General features: G+C 52.5%; 4 protein-coding genes across 4 annotated transcripts; 2 read left to right on the top strand and 2 right to left on the bottom strand.

Annotated features, from left to right (window-relative positions):
* Positions 1-189: 189 nt before the first annotated feature.
* On the top strand, positions 190-2652 carry LTS14_002418 (uncharacterized protein; the record flags this gene model as incomplete). The annotated part of the gene is made up of 1 exon (XM_064835124.1): positions 190-2652. The coding sequence occupies one exon, from the start codon at positions 190-192 to the stop codon at positions 2650-2652; it is 2463 nt and encodes an 820-aa protein (XP_064697059.1).
* A 412-nt stretch (positions 2653-3064) lies between these two features.
* LTS14_002417 (uncharacterized protein) lies at positions 3065-4655 on the top strand (the record flags this gene model as incomplete). Its single annotated transcript, XM_064835123.1, has 3 exons — positions 3065-3265; positions 3350-3716; positions 3790-4655. The coding sequence occupies 3 exons, from the start codon at positions 3065-3067 to the stop codon at positions 4653-4655; spliced, it is 1434 nt and encodes a 477-aa protein (XP_064697058.1).
* Positions 4656-6992: 2337 nt separating this feature from the next.
* On the bottom strand, positions 6993-7851 carry LTS14_002416 (uncharacterized protein; the record flags this gene model as incomplete). The annotated part of the gene is made up of 2 exons (XM_064835122.1): positions 6993-7130; positions 7189-7851. The coding sequence occupies 2 exons, from the start codon at positions 7849-7851 to the stop codon at positions 6993-6995; spliced, it is 801 nt and encodes a 266-aa protein (XP_064697057.1).
* A 1995-nt stretch (positions 7852-9846) lies between these two features.
* LTS14_002415 (uncharacterized protein) lies at positions 9847-12696 on the bottom strand (the record flags this gene model as incomplete). Its single annotated transcript, XM_064835121.1, has 2 exons — positions 9847-12628; positions 12680-12696. The coding sequence occupies 2 exons, from the start codon at positions 12694-12696 to the stop codon at positions 9847-9849; spliced, it is 2799 nt and encodes a 932-aa protein (XP_064697056.1).
* Positions 12697-13981: the final 1285 nt, after the last annotated feature.

The raw sequence follows: 13981 nt of genomic DNA, 5'->3' as shown, positions 1-13981 counted from the left end.
TGTGATATGATGTTTGTCGAGGGGTGATGTTAAACATGTCGCGTCGCCAAAACTCCATTGCCACGCGAGCAGAGCAGTGATGTCAGTGCGGAGGCTAAACCGTACTGGGAACTTGGGTATAAAGCAACGTTCCGGAATATAAAACAAGTTGGCACACTGGATGTTAGACGACAAGATCGTCTTGCAACGATGGATATTCGTGTGCAGGACTACCTGGACGATCGGTTGCAGTCGTTCGCTGATTTGGAGAGTCTTGATACCTTGCTGGACAATGTCAAAAATCAACAGCAATTGCTGCAGCGACAGCTCGATGAGGCCAGAGAGGACCACGGCCAAACAGAATCGGAAATCGCGAAGCATGTTCAGACAGTACAAGCGAGGGCAGAAGTTTTTGAGCAGGAGCAGCACGATATAGACCGCCGGCTACTCATCGTGACACAGTCCGAGACTAGCGATGAAGCCGTACACACCTTCCAGGCGAGCATGGAGAGATTGAGGAAACTGGATGTCGCCGCTGGGTACCTCGAACTGCTGCAGGAAGCCGATAGACTGAGGAGTGAATGTGTAGCACAACTTGGGAAGTCGGACGAGGCTGCGCTGGAGCCATATCGCAGGCTTCAACGGCTTGTTGCCAGTCTAGGGCCATTGCAGGAGGCTGCAGAGGGCGCAGCGCCACATCTGCTTAATCACATAGCCCAGCAAGTGGAGAGCCTGCGACAGACCATACGTGATTCGTTTGCGGCTGATCTTGAAAGCACTCTGAAGAAGATGGACTGGCCGAAGACCTTGTTAGAAACAGTACCGTTGGCTCTGGAGAAGGAGTGGCAGAACAATATTGGGAGGCTATTGAGATTACAGCAACCTGAATTGGAGCAGCTCGAACAGTCGAAGGGAGAGAAGACGGCGATGTACGACCCACCTGCATTGCTGCCACTCCAGGTCATGGTTCAGCCGCTAGAGCAGCGCTTCAGCTATCACTTCTACACCGCCAATAAAGACACTAACCGCCTCGATAAGCCCGAATACTTCCTACGACACGTCATTGAAAGTATTACGAAGTATGAGGACTTCGTACAAAATGCCATACAGCCGCTTCTGCTGAAGCACTTCCGAAGCACAGACCTGGCGTTCACTCCTGCCTATATGGATGGTACCTCAGCACTTATCACTGCACTCTTACCAATGCTACAACGCAAGCTCTCGAGCATGATCAATCAGATGGGCGATCAGTCTCAACTGCTCAGTCATCTTGTGCATGAACTGATAGCATTCGACACGACGCTACTAGACGAGTTCTCATACAAACCTCTGTCGCCCACCATCCCCTGGCGAGGTCTTGCTTACTACGTGCTCGACACATGTGGCTATTTCCAGACTTGGCTAGACGCGGAGCGAGATTTCGCTCTCACGCGGTATGAGGCCATTGTTCAGGCGCCTGAAGCTGGTGAGCTGGACTACGACTCTGTTGCAAGCAACGACACCAAACCCACAAAGATGGCTATCAACGTCAATGATCTTCTCGAGACTGTGACCGATCGATACAAGCCACTATCGAGCTTCAGCCAGAAGCTGCGATTCTTGATCGATGTGCAGATTGCCATCTTCGACATGTTTCATCAGCGATTAAACGCCAGTCTTGAGGCCTACATCGCCATGACATCTTCTGTCGGACGTACAATGCATGGCATGTCGCGCGACGAGCAAGCTGACCTACAAGGAGTAAAGGGTCTGGATAGGTTGTGTCGTGTCTTTGGCTCAGCAGAGTATCTCGAGCGTGCTATGCGAGACTGGAGCGATGATGTCTTCTTCCTCGAGTTATACGACCAGCTGCAAGATCGTGCGAAGAACCGCGATGAGATTAGCAGTAAGCTTGGTGGTCTAGAGGAGATCCAGCAAAAGACAAGTTTGGCCGTTGGGGAAGATGACAGTGACGGCGAGGGGCAAGGCGCACTTTTCGACGAGACGGCTGCTGCCTACCATCGTCTTCGTGTCCGCAGCGAGAACATTATCGTGGACACGCTTGCGTACAATATCCGAGAAGCACTGAAATCATACGGACGGCTTGCTTCCTGGGCTTCGCTGTCATCTGGTGTAGCAGGAGGCTCAGTCTCAGCCGAGCTAGACCCACTGCTACGTCTACTGACCGAGTATCTTGGCTTCCTGAGCAGAGCAGTTGGCAAAGTCGCCTTGCGACGCATGACTCGACAAGTCTGTCATACAATCCAATCATATATTTGGGATAATGTCCTAGTCCGCCACTCTTTCTCCACAGCAGGCGCCGCCCAAATTTCGACAGACGTCCAAGCTATCGGCGCCGATATCGACCGCTATGTCGGCTCTGGACAAGCGGAATCCGGGATGCGACGGCTGCTGGAAGGCGTGGCATTGCTCGGTCTACCTGTGAAGGGAGAGATCCAGCGTGTACAGCCCAGTAGGTCTGGGGAGGAGGATGATGAGGGGTCGGCCTGGGATAATGCGAACGGAGATGCGGCTGGGCAGGTCGAAAAGCAGATGGGTTTGTTTGAAGTGGAGAGGTTTATGTTCATGAATAACGAGAGTGCGAGACATGCTCTTGAGCGCTTGGGGCTTGAGGTGCTTAGTGAGACTGATGCAAGGACGATATTGGGGAAGAGGGTTGAGTTGAGTAGCTAGATCGTCCTACTCATCACTCTATTCGACTCACTATTCGATCGCGACAATTAGAGAGGCTAGCCAAGTATTGCGCCGCATGCGGTCGGCTCGACTGGCAACCACGAGCATGTTGCACATCATCCCGCATGGCCACCCTCTGCCATTACCAATCTCAAGAGAACGACCCACGGTCACTACCCTCAACATCAGTCCGAGTGGACCAAGCCCTACAATGGCTCTGATAGGCCACACGACCTTCCACGTTGCTAACAGCAGTGAACGCTCAGGTCCTGCCGTAGGTAGTAGCAAACAGGGTGCGACACATACATGAGCAGTCACTTTACTTCCTACGTGACGATTCCGAGCATATCAGCCAGCATACGAAGTAGGTCTTTCATCCATTTGACACAAGTCCTCACTGAGAGCTTCGAAGATGTGTGGTTTAGCAGCAATATTTGGAAAGGCAGATGGCGATGCGTTGGAGCAAATGCTGGACTCTATCGTGCACCGTGGGAAGGACGAGCGTGGAATCTACATTGCGAGCGACGCCTCACTTGGTATCCAACGCCTGAGTATTATGGGTATCGAAGATGGCTCTCAGCCTATGACTCGTCCGTCGTCTGGCCTGAGCATCGTATGCAATGGAGAGATATATAATCACGCAGCTCTTCGCGAGGAGTTCGGACCGAGTTTGCGAACCAGCTAAAGCGATGTCGAGGCAATTTTGGACGTTTACGAGAAGCTCGGGCTTGAAGGTCTGCCTCTACTGGATGGTATTTTTGCTTTCGTCATTTTCGACGAACAACGAAACGAGTGGGCAGCTGCCAGGGACTGTCACGGCGTGAAGCCATTGTACTACCTCCAGACCGAAGATACGTGGTATCTTGCTTCCGAGATCAAAGCCCTGACGACGACTCGGCAAGACGAAAGACTCATTCGCGAAGTGCCTCCTGGTCACTATCTCACTCGTAAAGAGCTACAGCGATATAACTTGGACTTCAGAGGCCCCATGTCGGCGCCTCAACCCGCACTTTTACGCTCTCTCCTACAGGCGTCTGTCGAAAAGCAACTACAAGCCGATCCAGGTATACGCATTGGCGTTTTCCTTTCCGGAGGCCTTGACTCAAGCATCATCGCGGCACTGGTCTGTCTTTACAGGCCCGACGTCACAGGATTCACCATCGGGTCCGATCACTCTCCTGACATTGCTGCGGCCCGGCTGGTCGCAAAGCATTTCGGCATCCGTCTTAGAATGTGGCCTGGATGTCCACGATCTTCAGCAGGAGATTATGGAGGCTGTCCGAGTTACGGAGTCCTACCGCGTCCCGACCGTCCTTCAGGGTCTGCTGACCATGAAGCTGGCAAAAGCAGCAGCAGAAGAAGGCGTCAAATTTATCCTTTCGGGCGAAGGAGCGGATGAGCTGTTCGCTGGCTACGGCTTCTTGCGTGAGATTGATGCTGTCTCGTTGCACAAAGCTCGACGAACGTTGTTGGCCAATATTGGAAAGACAGAGTGTAAGCGACTCGATCGCGGAACCATGGCATATTCTGTGGAGGCACGGGTGCCATTTCTGGACGACCATCTCGTCCAGTGGGCACTTGCACTCCCAGCAGACTGTCTCATTCACCGTACAGAACATGGACTGGTTGAGAGATGGATTCTTCGGGAGGCTTTCAAGGACCTTTTGCCAAGCTTTATCACACAGCGGACGAAGCTTGCCTTCTATCATGGCAGCGGGATCATGCCAATAGCCAATCAAGCTAGTCAGTCAATAGATGATGCTGCTTTCGAAAGCTACAAGCGAGAGCATCCCAATGCTCACATTGAGGATAAGATCTCAATGCTTCTACACAATCACTGGCGGCACGAGTTTGGGGACGCTGGAGGTTTAGCCGGGTATGACATGTTCTGCTATTATCCGTTGATGCAGGGCTTCTTCAATCAGTCTCGGCTTACAACAGGGGGGACAGGGGAGAGTGAGGCTGAGGTCAAGGCTCTGGATGAGACTCTCAATCAGCTGTAATAAGTGATTGGTGTCAAGCAGTACCATGTACTGTGTTGCAAATAACAAATCGTGACGAGAAAGGGGACGGTATGCGTGAGATGCTATCATAGGTCGATCCATAGTTGCACCACCACAGACACATGTATCTCAAAGCTTGAATCGATAGACGTGCTGACCGCGAATGAACGTTCTGGTGCGGTGAACTGCAACAGTGCGGGCTGGGCCGTGATGCCAAGACCAGGAGACCACGCATGATAGATTGTCACGTTCACCGCAACTTCTGGCCCGCAACCATTGTACGAGATTGAGTGATATCTCGAATATATCATGCTCGGTGATCGGATCCAAGACGACGATGACACCAGTTTGATGCCATGGGTTTCGATGAGGAGAGTGGTCTGGTCTTCGAGGAGACCGTGGCGCGGCGATGTGACTGCCTGACCAAGGCCTACGAGGAGTCAAAGCATGCAGGGCCAGTTCGTTCATCCCACGTCCGACGCCAGCAAAGAGTCTGCCAGGGAGCTCGTCCACTTAAAGTCGTGCTAGAGAACTGGTTACTTGCGAATCTGCACCGCCTCGGTACTGACACATTGACTGGGATGCCGTCTCTGCTTGTCAACCGTCTCTGGCAGTCTGCACAGAAGAGTGGGAAAGTCAGTCTACACCTTTGGTCAGTCTTCGTACGCACTGGACTGCTCGAGTTTGGCAACGAGACATTCGAGTGGCACTATAAGTGCTCGAAATGTCGGCGACTGCCAGAAGTGCTGAAAGTCCTGGATGATCGCCAATCAACATGGTTGGTGGATCTCAAACTCGATTGTCATGGTTTGAACAAGGACGACTTGTACCTGTTGTCCAGCCTCCGCAACATTCGTTCCCTCGCGATTCGTAGTCAACGCGAGAGTGCAGTCACGGAACGAGTTCTGTATAGCTGGGTGGAAGCTGTCAAGCTGAATGGCGCTTTCCCTTTGCTTGCTTGCATGCATATCACCCTGCCATTGAGCAGACACCAACAACCGGGCGACAGGATCACGAAGCACGCACTGAGCGGATTGCAGTACTACCCAGCTTTGCAACATGTCTGTATTGATGATCCTTCAGGGAGACTACTCGACCTGGTCAAGGTGGGTGAAAGTCTTGGTACATTCGCTGTATCTGCCCCAAGAGATTGCTGGGAATTATCGTACGTAGCCACTGCTTGCGGCATACTTCGAGCCTTCATTGGCTGTCGTTCAACGACTATCGATCTTAATGACGACAACAGAGATGGAGGGAGCTCAGCGAAGGTCTGTCTGTCACGGAATGCTCCGGGGCGTGTTGCAGCAATACTACCGACCGACCACGACGACAAGCAAGCCAATAATCCATCGAAGAAGCGGAGGCTGAAGGCCGGGAAATCGGTACCCCTCGATGACATATTGCAAGGCTTTTCATATTGACTATTACATCGTGCATGGGTGAGCCTGGGCGTGCTCGAGGTCCTATCCACTCACCAGCAGAATGTGCAAGGTCAAGGCTGCACAAGATGGTTCAAGCAAGGGAGATCTAGCGTATGCACCGTAGCATGGGTCGACCCTGCCACAAGAAGCGGCATGATATCGACGATCGATCTCGTCAACTTCAACAAGATCCACCCTCGTGGATGACTTTGATCGGAGCAAGCATAAAGCTCCGTTACCCACTGACACAAGACAAACTCCGTGGCATCCACTCACATCGGCAAGCTCTAGCGTCCGTCCCGCACAGGCATCGAGATCCAATGCATGGATCCTTGTACGTTCCTGCATGTGGCTGCATTGACTTGAGATTATGATTCTGCATCAACATTTGGTTGAGCTGCGCAAAGTGGTGTGGCTGTCAAGCATCATTATTGCGGCATACTTTCGAGCTCCAAAGTACTGAAGGCGGAAAGATGCGGTTCAGACTGTGCAATAACGGCATGCTTATTACTACCACGGAGAGGCAGCACGCGTCATCGATAGTGGTAAGATTGCCTTTCCAACCAGTGCGCGATGAAGAATGACCAGAGCGGATTTCCTCAGACACCTGGCGCCGTACAAAATATTCCTCAAATATAATGCACTCGTTCGAGATATGTGAACAATCTGAGAACCCAGAAATGGTACAGAACACTGTACTTCGGCATCAATGTTGTGGATGTTTTACCACCCATACCTAGCTTCCATCGAGTCGCTCGAGAGCAATTGCACGAACCGATCGTCAAGTTCTCTAAGCATTATACATCTATTGCGCCATGTATCACTAACCCAATCATGGCGATGTCCTAATCCCATACTCCTAGAGGCTTCTTGCACTCCCATGCTGCGCATTCCAAAGTCGTAATATATCATATTTTTACATGCATGCTGCACCGTCAATACCGATGACCTTGCCATTAACCCACTCGCCATCCTGGGAGGCAAGGAAGCAGACAACACGGGCAATGTCGATGGGCTGGCCGACACGGCTCATTGGTGACCAAGTAGCGGCGTACTGAAAGTATTCGTTAGCATCCGTTCACGTTTGAGGGATTTTGAGTAGTTTGACATACCTCGTCGACCTGGTCGTCGGAGAGCTTCTCACCGTTGGGAATGTACTCGCGGCAGACACGGTGGTACATGTCGGTTTTGATACCACCTGGAGCGACGCAGTTGACGGTGATCTTCTTGTCACCAGCGTCAATGGCCATGCAGCGAACAAAGGTCTCGATGGCGCCCTTGGAGCCGGAGTAGATGGCGTGCTTTGGCACACCCTTGGCCTGGCCGGTAATGGAACCCATCAAGATGATGCGGCCACCAACGGACAAGTGCTTGTAGGCCTCACGCGCAACGAAGAACTGACCGCGGGTGTTGATGCGAAAGACACGGTCGAACTCCTCCTCAGTCACATCCTTCATGTGGCCGAAAGATACAACACCGGAGTTGGAGCAGACGATGTCGAGCTGGCCGAAGTGTGCAACCGCGTCGTCCATGAGCTTGATGGTCTCCTCGACGTTGCCGACATCAGCCTTGAGGGCAATGGCGTCGCTGCCATTCTTCTTGATCTCGTCGACGATCTTGTTGGCGGCGTCAACGGAGTTTGCGTAGTTGACGACGACCTTTGCACCGCGGCGGCCGAGCTCAGTGGCCATGGCGGCACCGATACCACGGCCGGAGCCAGTGACGAGGGCAACCTTGCCATCGAGGCGGGAAGTCTCAACTGCTTGGGGAGCCATTGTGTATGTGGTTGGTATGTTGGTGGTGGTTTGGTGGAAAATGTACTGTTTGTGTGTCGTGTGGGTATCCGTAGAATGTCAATGGCAAAAAAGGTGCATGACGGGGCAAAGAGCGGTCTATATACATGCTTACCATTCGGCAGCAGTGTTGAGCGAGGCCGCGAGACCTGCCTTTCGGTGGGGCGCCGGAGCGGAGAGCTCATCAGGAGTACCTGCAACTAGTCCTTGGAGTCTTACGCACATCATGCTATCATACATTCTCGCTCTGAGCAAGCATGGCGTCCATGGTTGTGCTTGACAACCAGCAGATGGTGAGGCCTCGCGAAGAAATGTCAAGGCCGAAGACGCGAGCTGTCTGTGCTCAAGTCGAGTTGGGAACACTTTGATCTCTCTCCAGACCCTGAGATTCTGCAGGTCAACGCCTGTAACTTTTTTTAGGTGCTGCGGGCAGTGTTGCGCTCAGTCCGCCGGCTCGAAAAGGTTTAGTGGGAGGTACCTCGGACTCTTTGGCAGTGGGAGAGATGTATGCCCCTCGCACAGTACAGTATGATGATGCGCTCGACATGCGCTCAGGATCATAAGACTGCAGACGGCTGCATTGACAATAATGGGCAATAATCCAGGACGATACAGGTCTTTGCCCGGCAGCGCCATGATAGTTACGTACAGCAATGATTTGCCAAAGGCTACTCGGCAACCAGATCCAGGCCATGCATGAAGCTCCTGATGTTGCGGTGAGCGAAAGTTACAGCCAGCGTGAGACACTCGCGTTATTCTCAAAACCATATGCGCCATGATGCTTTCGTGTTTTATCACCCTTTCAGCCTCCTGGTTCGCACATCCGACGACGAGTACTCGGGACCTAAGCTCTGGTCAGCAAGTCTGTTCTGTCGGACGTCCATCTCACTTATGATCATAAGCCTTACAGGCTTCGGGTTCCGCTGACTACGAGGCACCCCACAGGCTGGACTCTTTGCGCACAGTTCACACTCAACGCTCGGAGAACATCCTGGAGGTAGTCATTTGGATTTGATACCACATTCACTTCCGCAAAGACTGGCGGTTGAAAAAGCGTCGTCGAGACTTGCAAAGCGGCAATTGTGAATTGCTTGACCATGTCGTTTTGAATTGCAACAATTTTGTACTCCTGCTATGATAGACTGTCGCCCTTCTATGCGCCTCTTTGTAGGTTTGAGATGCCGCTCAAGCTCTGTTCACTCCCGTACAGTATCAGGTGTTGCCAATATTTCCAGGCTAGGTGCGGTGACAGATAGTATGCCGATACCTCTTCCAGTCAAGCGGCTTCTGGATTCCGGACTTTGTACACTACCTCAGTATAGAACGAAACGACGAGACTTGGGGTAGTCGGCGGCGTGCGGCAGATCGGACAATATACAGCCGGTCCGGCAAGACCAGACAACCACACATGGTATAGTGAGGAGATTACCCGTGAGCGTAGAGCCCACGATGTGCAGTAGCGTCCCAGAAGGATTGCGGATATATGGACCAACAAAACTGCCTATAACAACGCGAGGAACGTTCTGCGACTAAGGCAACATCGTTTGGTGCTTAGCGTTACATAAGTATTGAAGACGACCATCATTGCTAATCGTTACCATTATCCTGGTCTATATCCCAACTATACCCAATCATTCCAACCAAACGACAAGAACATCAAGCCGGACGTATACCAACCCCGAGCCTCCCTAGTATTGTGGTATCGAAGAATCGAAAATCATACATTATTGTCCAAATCACATTCACCAAACAAGCAGAAATTAGCTGTGCCAAGGTCAAAGAGAAATACCAGGTAAGATTGTGGTATAGTGTCACACACATGCAATCGGCAGTTCGCGATGCGGAGTAGATGGATGGTGGCGCGGCACAGCTATTGGCTGGATGAGCGGATGGGTGGTGGCAGCTGATGTACAGCATCATGTCGAATCACTCGTGATCGATGGACGGTGATAAAAGTCCCACGGACGCCTCCAGATCTTAGCCTCTGCTCAGTCTGTCCAGCTTGTTCCGAATGCCGTCAGAGAACCGAGACGCGGCGCCTTCGTCAATGACTTCGATACAATGCTGAAGCATGGGGTATGCCTGGTCGATAGGCATCTGTGAGCCGTCATGCTTGCTCACGCACGGCACACCTTCGCGCTTGGTCAAGTAGCGAACGATCAATGGATGATCCGCCGGTAGCGCATCGATGGCGAAGGTCGGGCCGGCGACCGGGAAGATGCCATTACTGTTTGGCGTGAGATTGTCTTTTCGCAGCAAGCTATCCGTCCACAGGATCAGGCCAACACGATAGATGGCTGCCGCCCACCAAGGCGGCCGAATCCCCCGAGGCATTGATCGAATGAGCCGGAAGACTTGGCCGCAGTGGAATACAGCCTCCTCGACGTCAGCGATGCAACGCTTATGCATCCATACAAGCTGCTGGTACGTCCCATCGATATTTTCCCGACGTGCGAGTCGCTCAATCTCTGGAAGGTTTGTCACAGCATTCAGGCTGATCAGATGGAAGATGACCAGATTCGTCTGCATCATTGGACACACCGGATTGGCCTTGAGGTAGCGCTCTGCAAGATCAAACCATCGCCCGAGGAGCGATTGTACCTCTTCAAGGCGTGTGCGGGTTGAGGACGCTGTCATGGACCGTGGGCTGGCGCTTCGCTTCGATGCAGAATCTGAAAAGCAGCTGAGAAGCTGACTGTACTGGCAGACCAACGATTGCAGAGGATGCAGCAGCAGCCTCATTTGGAGAGGAGTCATCTCAATGCCCATCGAGACCATCTCGTCGTCGAGGAAGTGTCTGAACAGATCTCGTAGAGACAAAGGACGAGCGCCGGAGCCAACGGATGAGTAGCCACCAGAGAATTCGTGTACCTGCTCGAAGATTGCGGACCATTCGCCTGCACTCTTAGCATGCCATAGGCGATCTGCGTCCGGCAGAGGTGCGGCAAATTCTGTCACCGAGAAGAGTGGTTGCGTGTCGTGGAAAAGCGAGATGTCCTGATCGACCATGACCCACGAGTAGACTAGCCGACTCTTACTTTCGTTGTGAATCCAGTCACTCCAAAGCTGATCAGTATTCGGCCGCTGTTCTGGAGCTTGCTGTTGCTGTTGCGAACGATAATCGAGGCTGCCCGAGTGTCGAAGCATGGCGAAATACATCCCACGCTGGCCCATAGCAATGTCCATCTGCCATTTATCCCCACTCCAGGCCGCCTGAACAATGAAGAGAAGTGCCGAGTGCATGACGATTGCGTCACCAGACATGATTACATTGCGCTCGATCAGGTCGAAAAGAGAGATCCGACAAGCTTCGTTCAGGCCACCGGTCAGCAATCTAGCCTCCTTCGACGGAATGTTCATTGCTCCTTGTGCCATCATCATGAGCACCAGAAGGCTCGCCGCTCGGTCATTGTAGCAATGCATAAGCTCATTCGCATCTAGAATACCGCGAGACGTCAACGGATAATATCGCTCGAAGCTATTAGTGTACGACCGGAGGAAGAATTCGAGGACCCGAGCAGGAGGCAGGAGTACAAAGTTTGTCGCACTGTGAGAGCCAGGCGAGTGACTGTCGGGTGGTGTATGGCGAGAGCTGGTATCCCGGTGAGTCTCCAATGCCTTATGCAAGAAGCTCTGGGTAATCGCCAGAAGTTTGTCCCGTGTGCTTTCGTGCAGCTGCATGACCGTCAAATGGTCGGCACCCGCGAAATCGGCCTCCTCCCACTGTGGACTCCAGGTACTCCATCCTTCATGGTTGCGTAGTGTTGACTCGAGTAGCTCCAGATTCAATCGGGCAGTCTTTGGACAAGATGCGGAAGGGATGGTCGGCGTACATCGGAAGGCAGTCCAGGCATCCTGAGCTGCGACGATCGCGGATACCTCCTCAAATCGCTCTGGTGTGGACACAACCGACATGCTTCGTTGCGGATGGTATGAGGTTGCGGAGCTACCCACCTTCAAGTCGTGGAAACTTCGATCAAGCTTCGGACTTTCGATGGGTGTGATCAGTGGCCCGGTGCCATCTGACATAATGGGTAGCAAAGGCTCTCCGTTCGCACCGACCGGAATGACACCGGTCTCATATGGCATGCCTTGTTGCATAATCATGCTAGGCTGGACCATGCCGTCGAACGCTATCGGCATGTGCATCTGACTCCAATCCAACATGAACCGAGGACTCGATTGTTCCGACTCTTCTCTCAGATCGAAGGACGCGACTGGCGTCTGGTGCACGAAAGCACTTGGCGTCTGCATAGGTGGAGACATGTCGTTTAACACTGGTGTCGGCCCACTCGTCGGATGCTCAAAGACTTGAGGAGGTGGACCGTCGACGACAGGGAGGTTGAGAGGAGGAGGCATGTCGTCTTTGGAGATAGTGGCCATTCCTTCCTTTGGACTTGCTGGTTTGAGGATTTGCTGTTGCTGGGGTGGACTAGTGGTCGGAGCCTGTTCTCCCATAACACCTTGAGGTCCCAACTGATCGGTATACGGCGGGATCGCTACTGCGCCTTCTGGAGGGACACCCATGCGCTGGGCATTTTTCGTCGATCGTCGGGTCGGCCGTAGCGTACATCTCAAGTTTCGTCCAGCGCACCTCGAACATGGGAACTTCTTATCACACTTCGTCTTGGTCTTGGCACAGTTGCTGCAAGCAATCGGTGTCCGGCCAGCGGACTTAGGGATCATGCCATTGGCTGCTGGTATAGGGTCCTGATTTTGATCCCGTCCATGAACCGTATAGTGACGCTGGAGAAGGTCGCTGGTCGTATGTTAGCATACCCAATCATGCAAGAAAGCAAGGCCAACGCACCGTCTCGCGAATGACATGTGACATGTGAAGCATTTGAAGGGCTTGACATTGGTGTCTGAAGTTTCTGGTCAGTGATGTTCGATGGAGTCTTAGCTTCCATGTACTCACGAGTTAAGATATGCCGTTCAAGGTGTTCGTCCCGCGTGAAGGACTGGCCGCAATATGTACAGAATACCATGCTCGTCTACTGCACCATAAACCTCACCAAGAAGTAATCGAGCGCTTCACAATGCGGAAACAAGCACGAGTATATCCAATGCAGAGGCGTGGGGGTTGAAGAAGCAATCTGATACAGGACCCAGGACTGTAGGGCAGTGGAGCTCGCTCCAAATAAAAACACCACGAAATGTAAGCGGGAGGAGTATTGCAGGCGTTGGTGGGTAATCATAAGATACTAAGATATGATTTTGAGTGGGGGAGCCTACTTGCTCAAATGTCGTTATTCTCAGCCGCCGATCCTCAAGGATACACTCAGCTCTGCATTGCAAATGCACGTCTGACGGCAGCTCTTGTGCCTGCAAGATGCGTCCCTCTCGCGTCGATGATATCTTGATTATGCTCACCCAAGCCATGCAAGCCACTTCGTCTAATCGGAGAATTTGTGCCTGGTCGTAGATCATCTGCAAGGATGCCCTGGCTGTAATGTACAAGGATACCTCTTCTACTGAGCACCCTGCGGCCCTGGCTCGCCACTCCACCTAGCGTACGATCTCTGTCTCCACGCGTGGGCCGGAAGTCTCGAAGCTCTATTTACCCAATGTAGAAGTAGTCGATACACTCCGAATCCGCTGAAACGATGAATACTGATCTACGCTACGATTACATGATCTTTAGTGTTCTTTTGCATCGTCCCGTATACGCATGATAGACTATTCCATATGATGGTTACCCACAGCACGGGTCGGCGTCGGAAGCCTGTGCCAGATGTTCCCGCGCAAAGTGGGTTGTTACATGATAGTGGCTTGGAGGGAAGCTGGTTTTGTGGCTGCGGGATGTCTTATTACTGCTGGCGTCTAATCATGCGTCCGCTCGATAGAAAATGGTCCGGGTCGCAACATCTCGACTGATTAGAATGTCAGAGCACTCCTTTCCAGCGAGCCTCGCCAGATGATCGTATTGTCGGCCTCTACGTCAGCACACCCCAATGCTGGGATCTGGAGTACGTACCAATTCGACAGCCACAGCTGCTCCAAATCGGAGCATTGTGCAAGCCACGACATACTCGATAGGGATGCCTTTCTCCCTTGGCGCTGCGGTCATGCAGGAGGCTCTTCTACATGCAGTGATGTGTGTTCACCATGC

Source organism: Recurvomyces mirabilis (assembly GCF_035927965.1).
Source record: "Recurvomyces mirabilis strain CCFEE 5264 chromosome Unknown scaffold_5, whole genome shotgun sequence".
Taxonomy (NCBI): domain Eukaryota; kingdom Fungi; phylum Ascomycota; class Dothideomycetes; order Mycosphaerellales; family Teratosphaeriaceae; genus Recurvomyces; species Recurvomyces mirabilis.
Note: the sequence above shows the minus strand (reverse complement) of the source record. Positions and strands in the feature narration are given on the sequence as shown.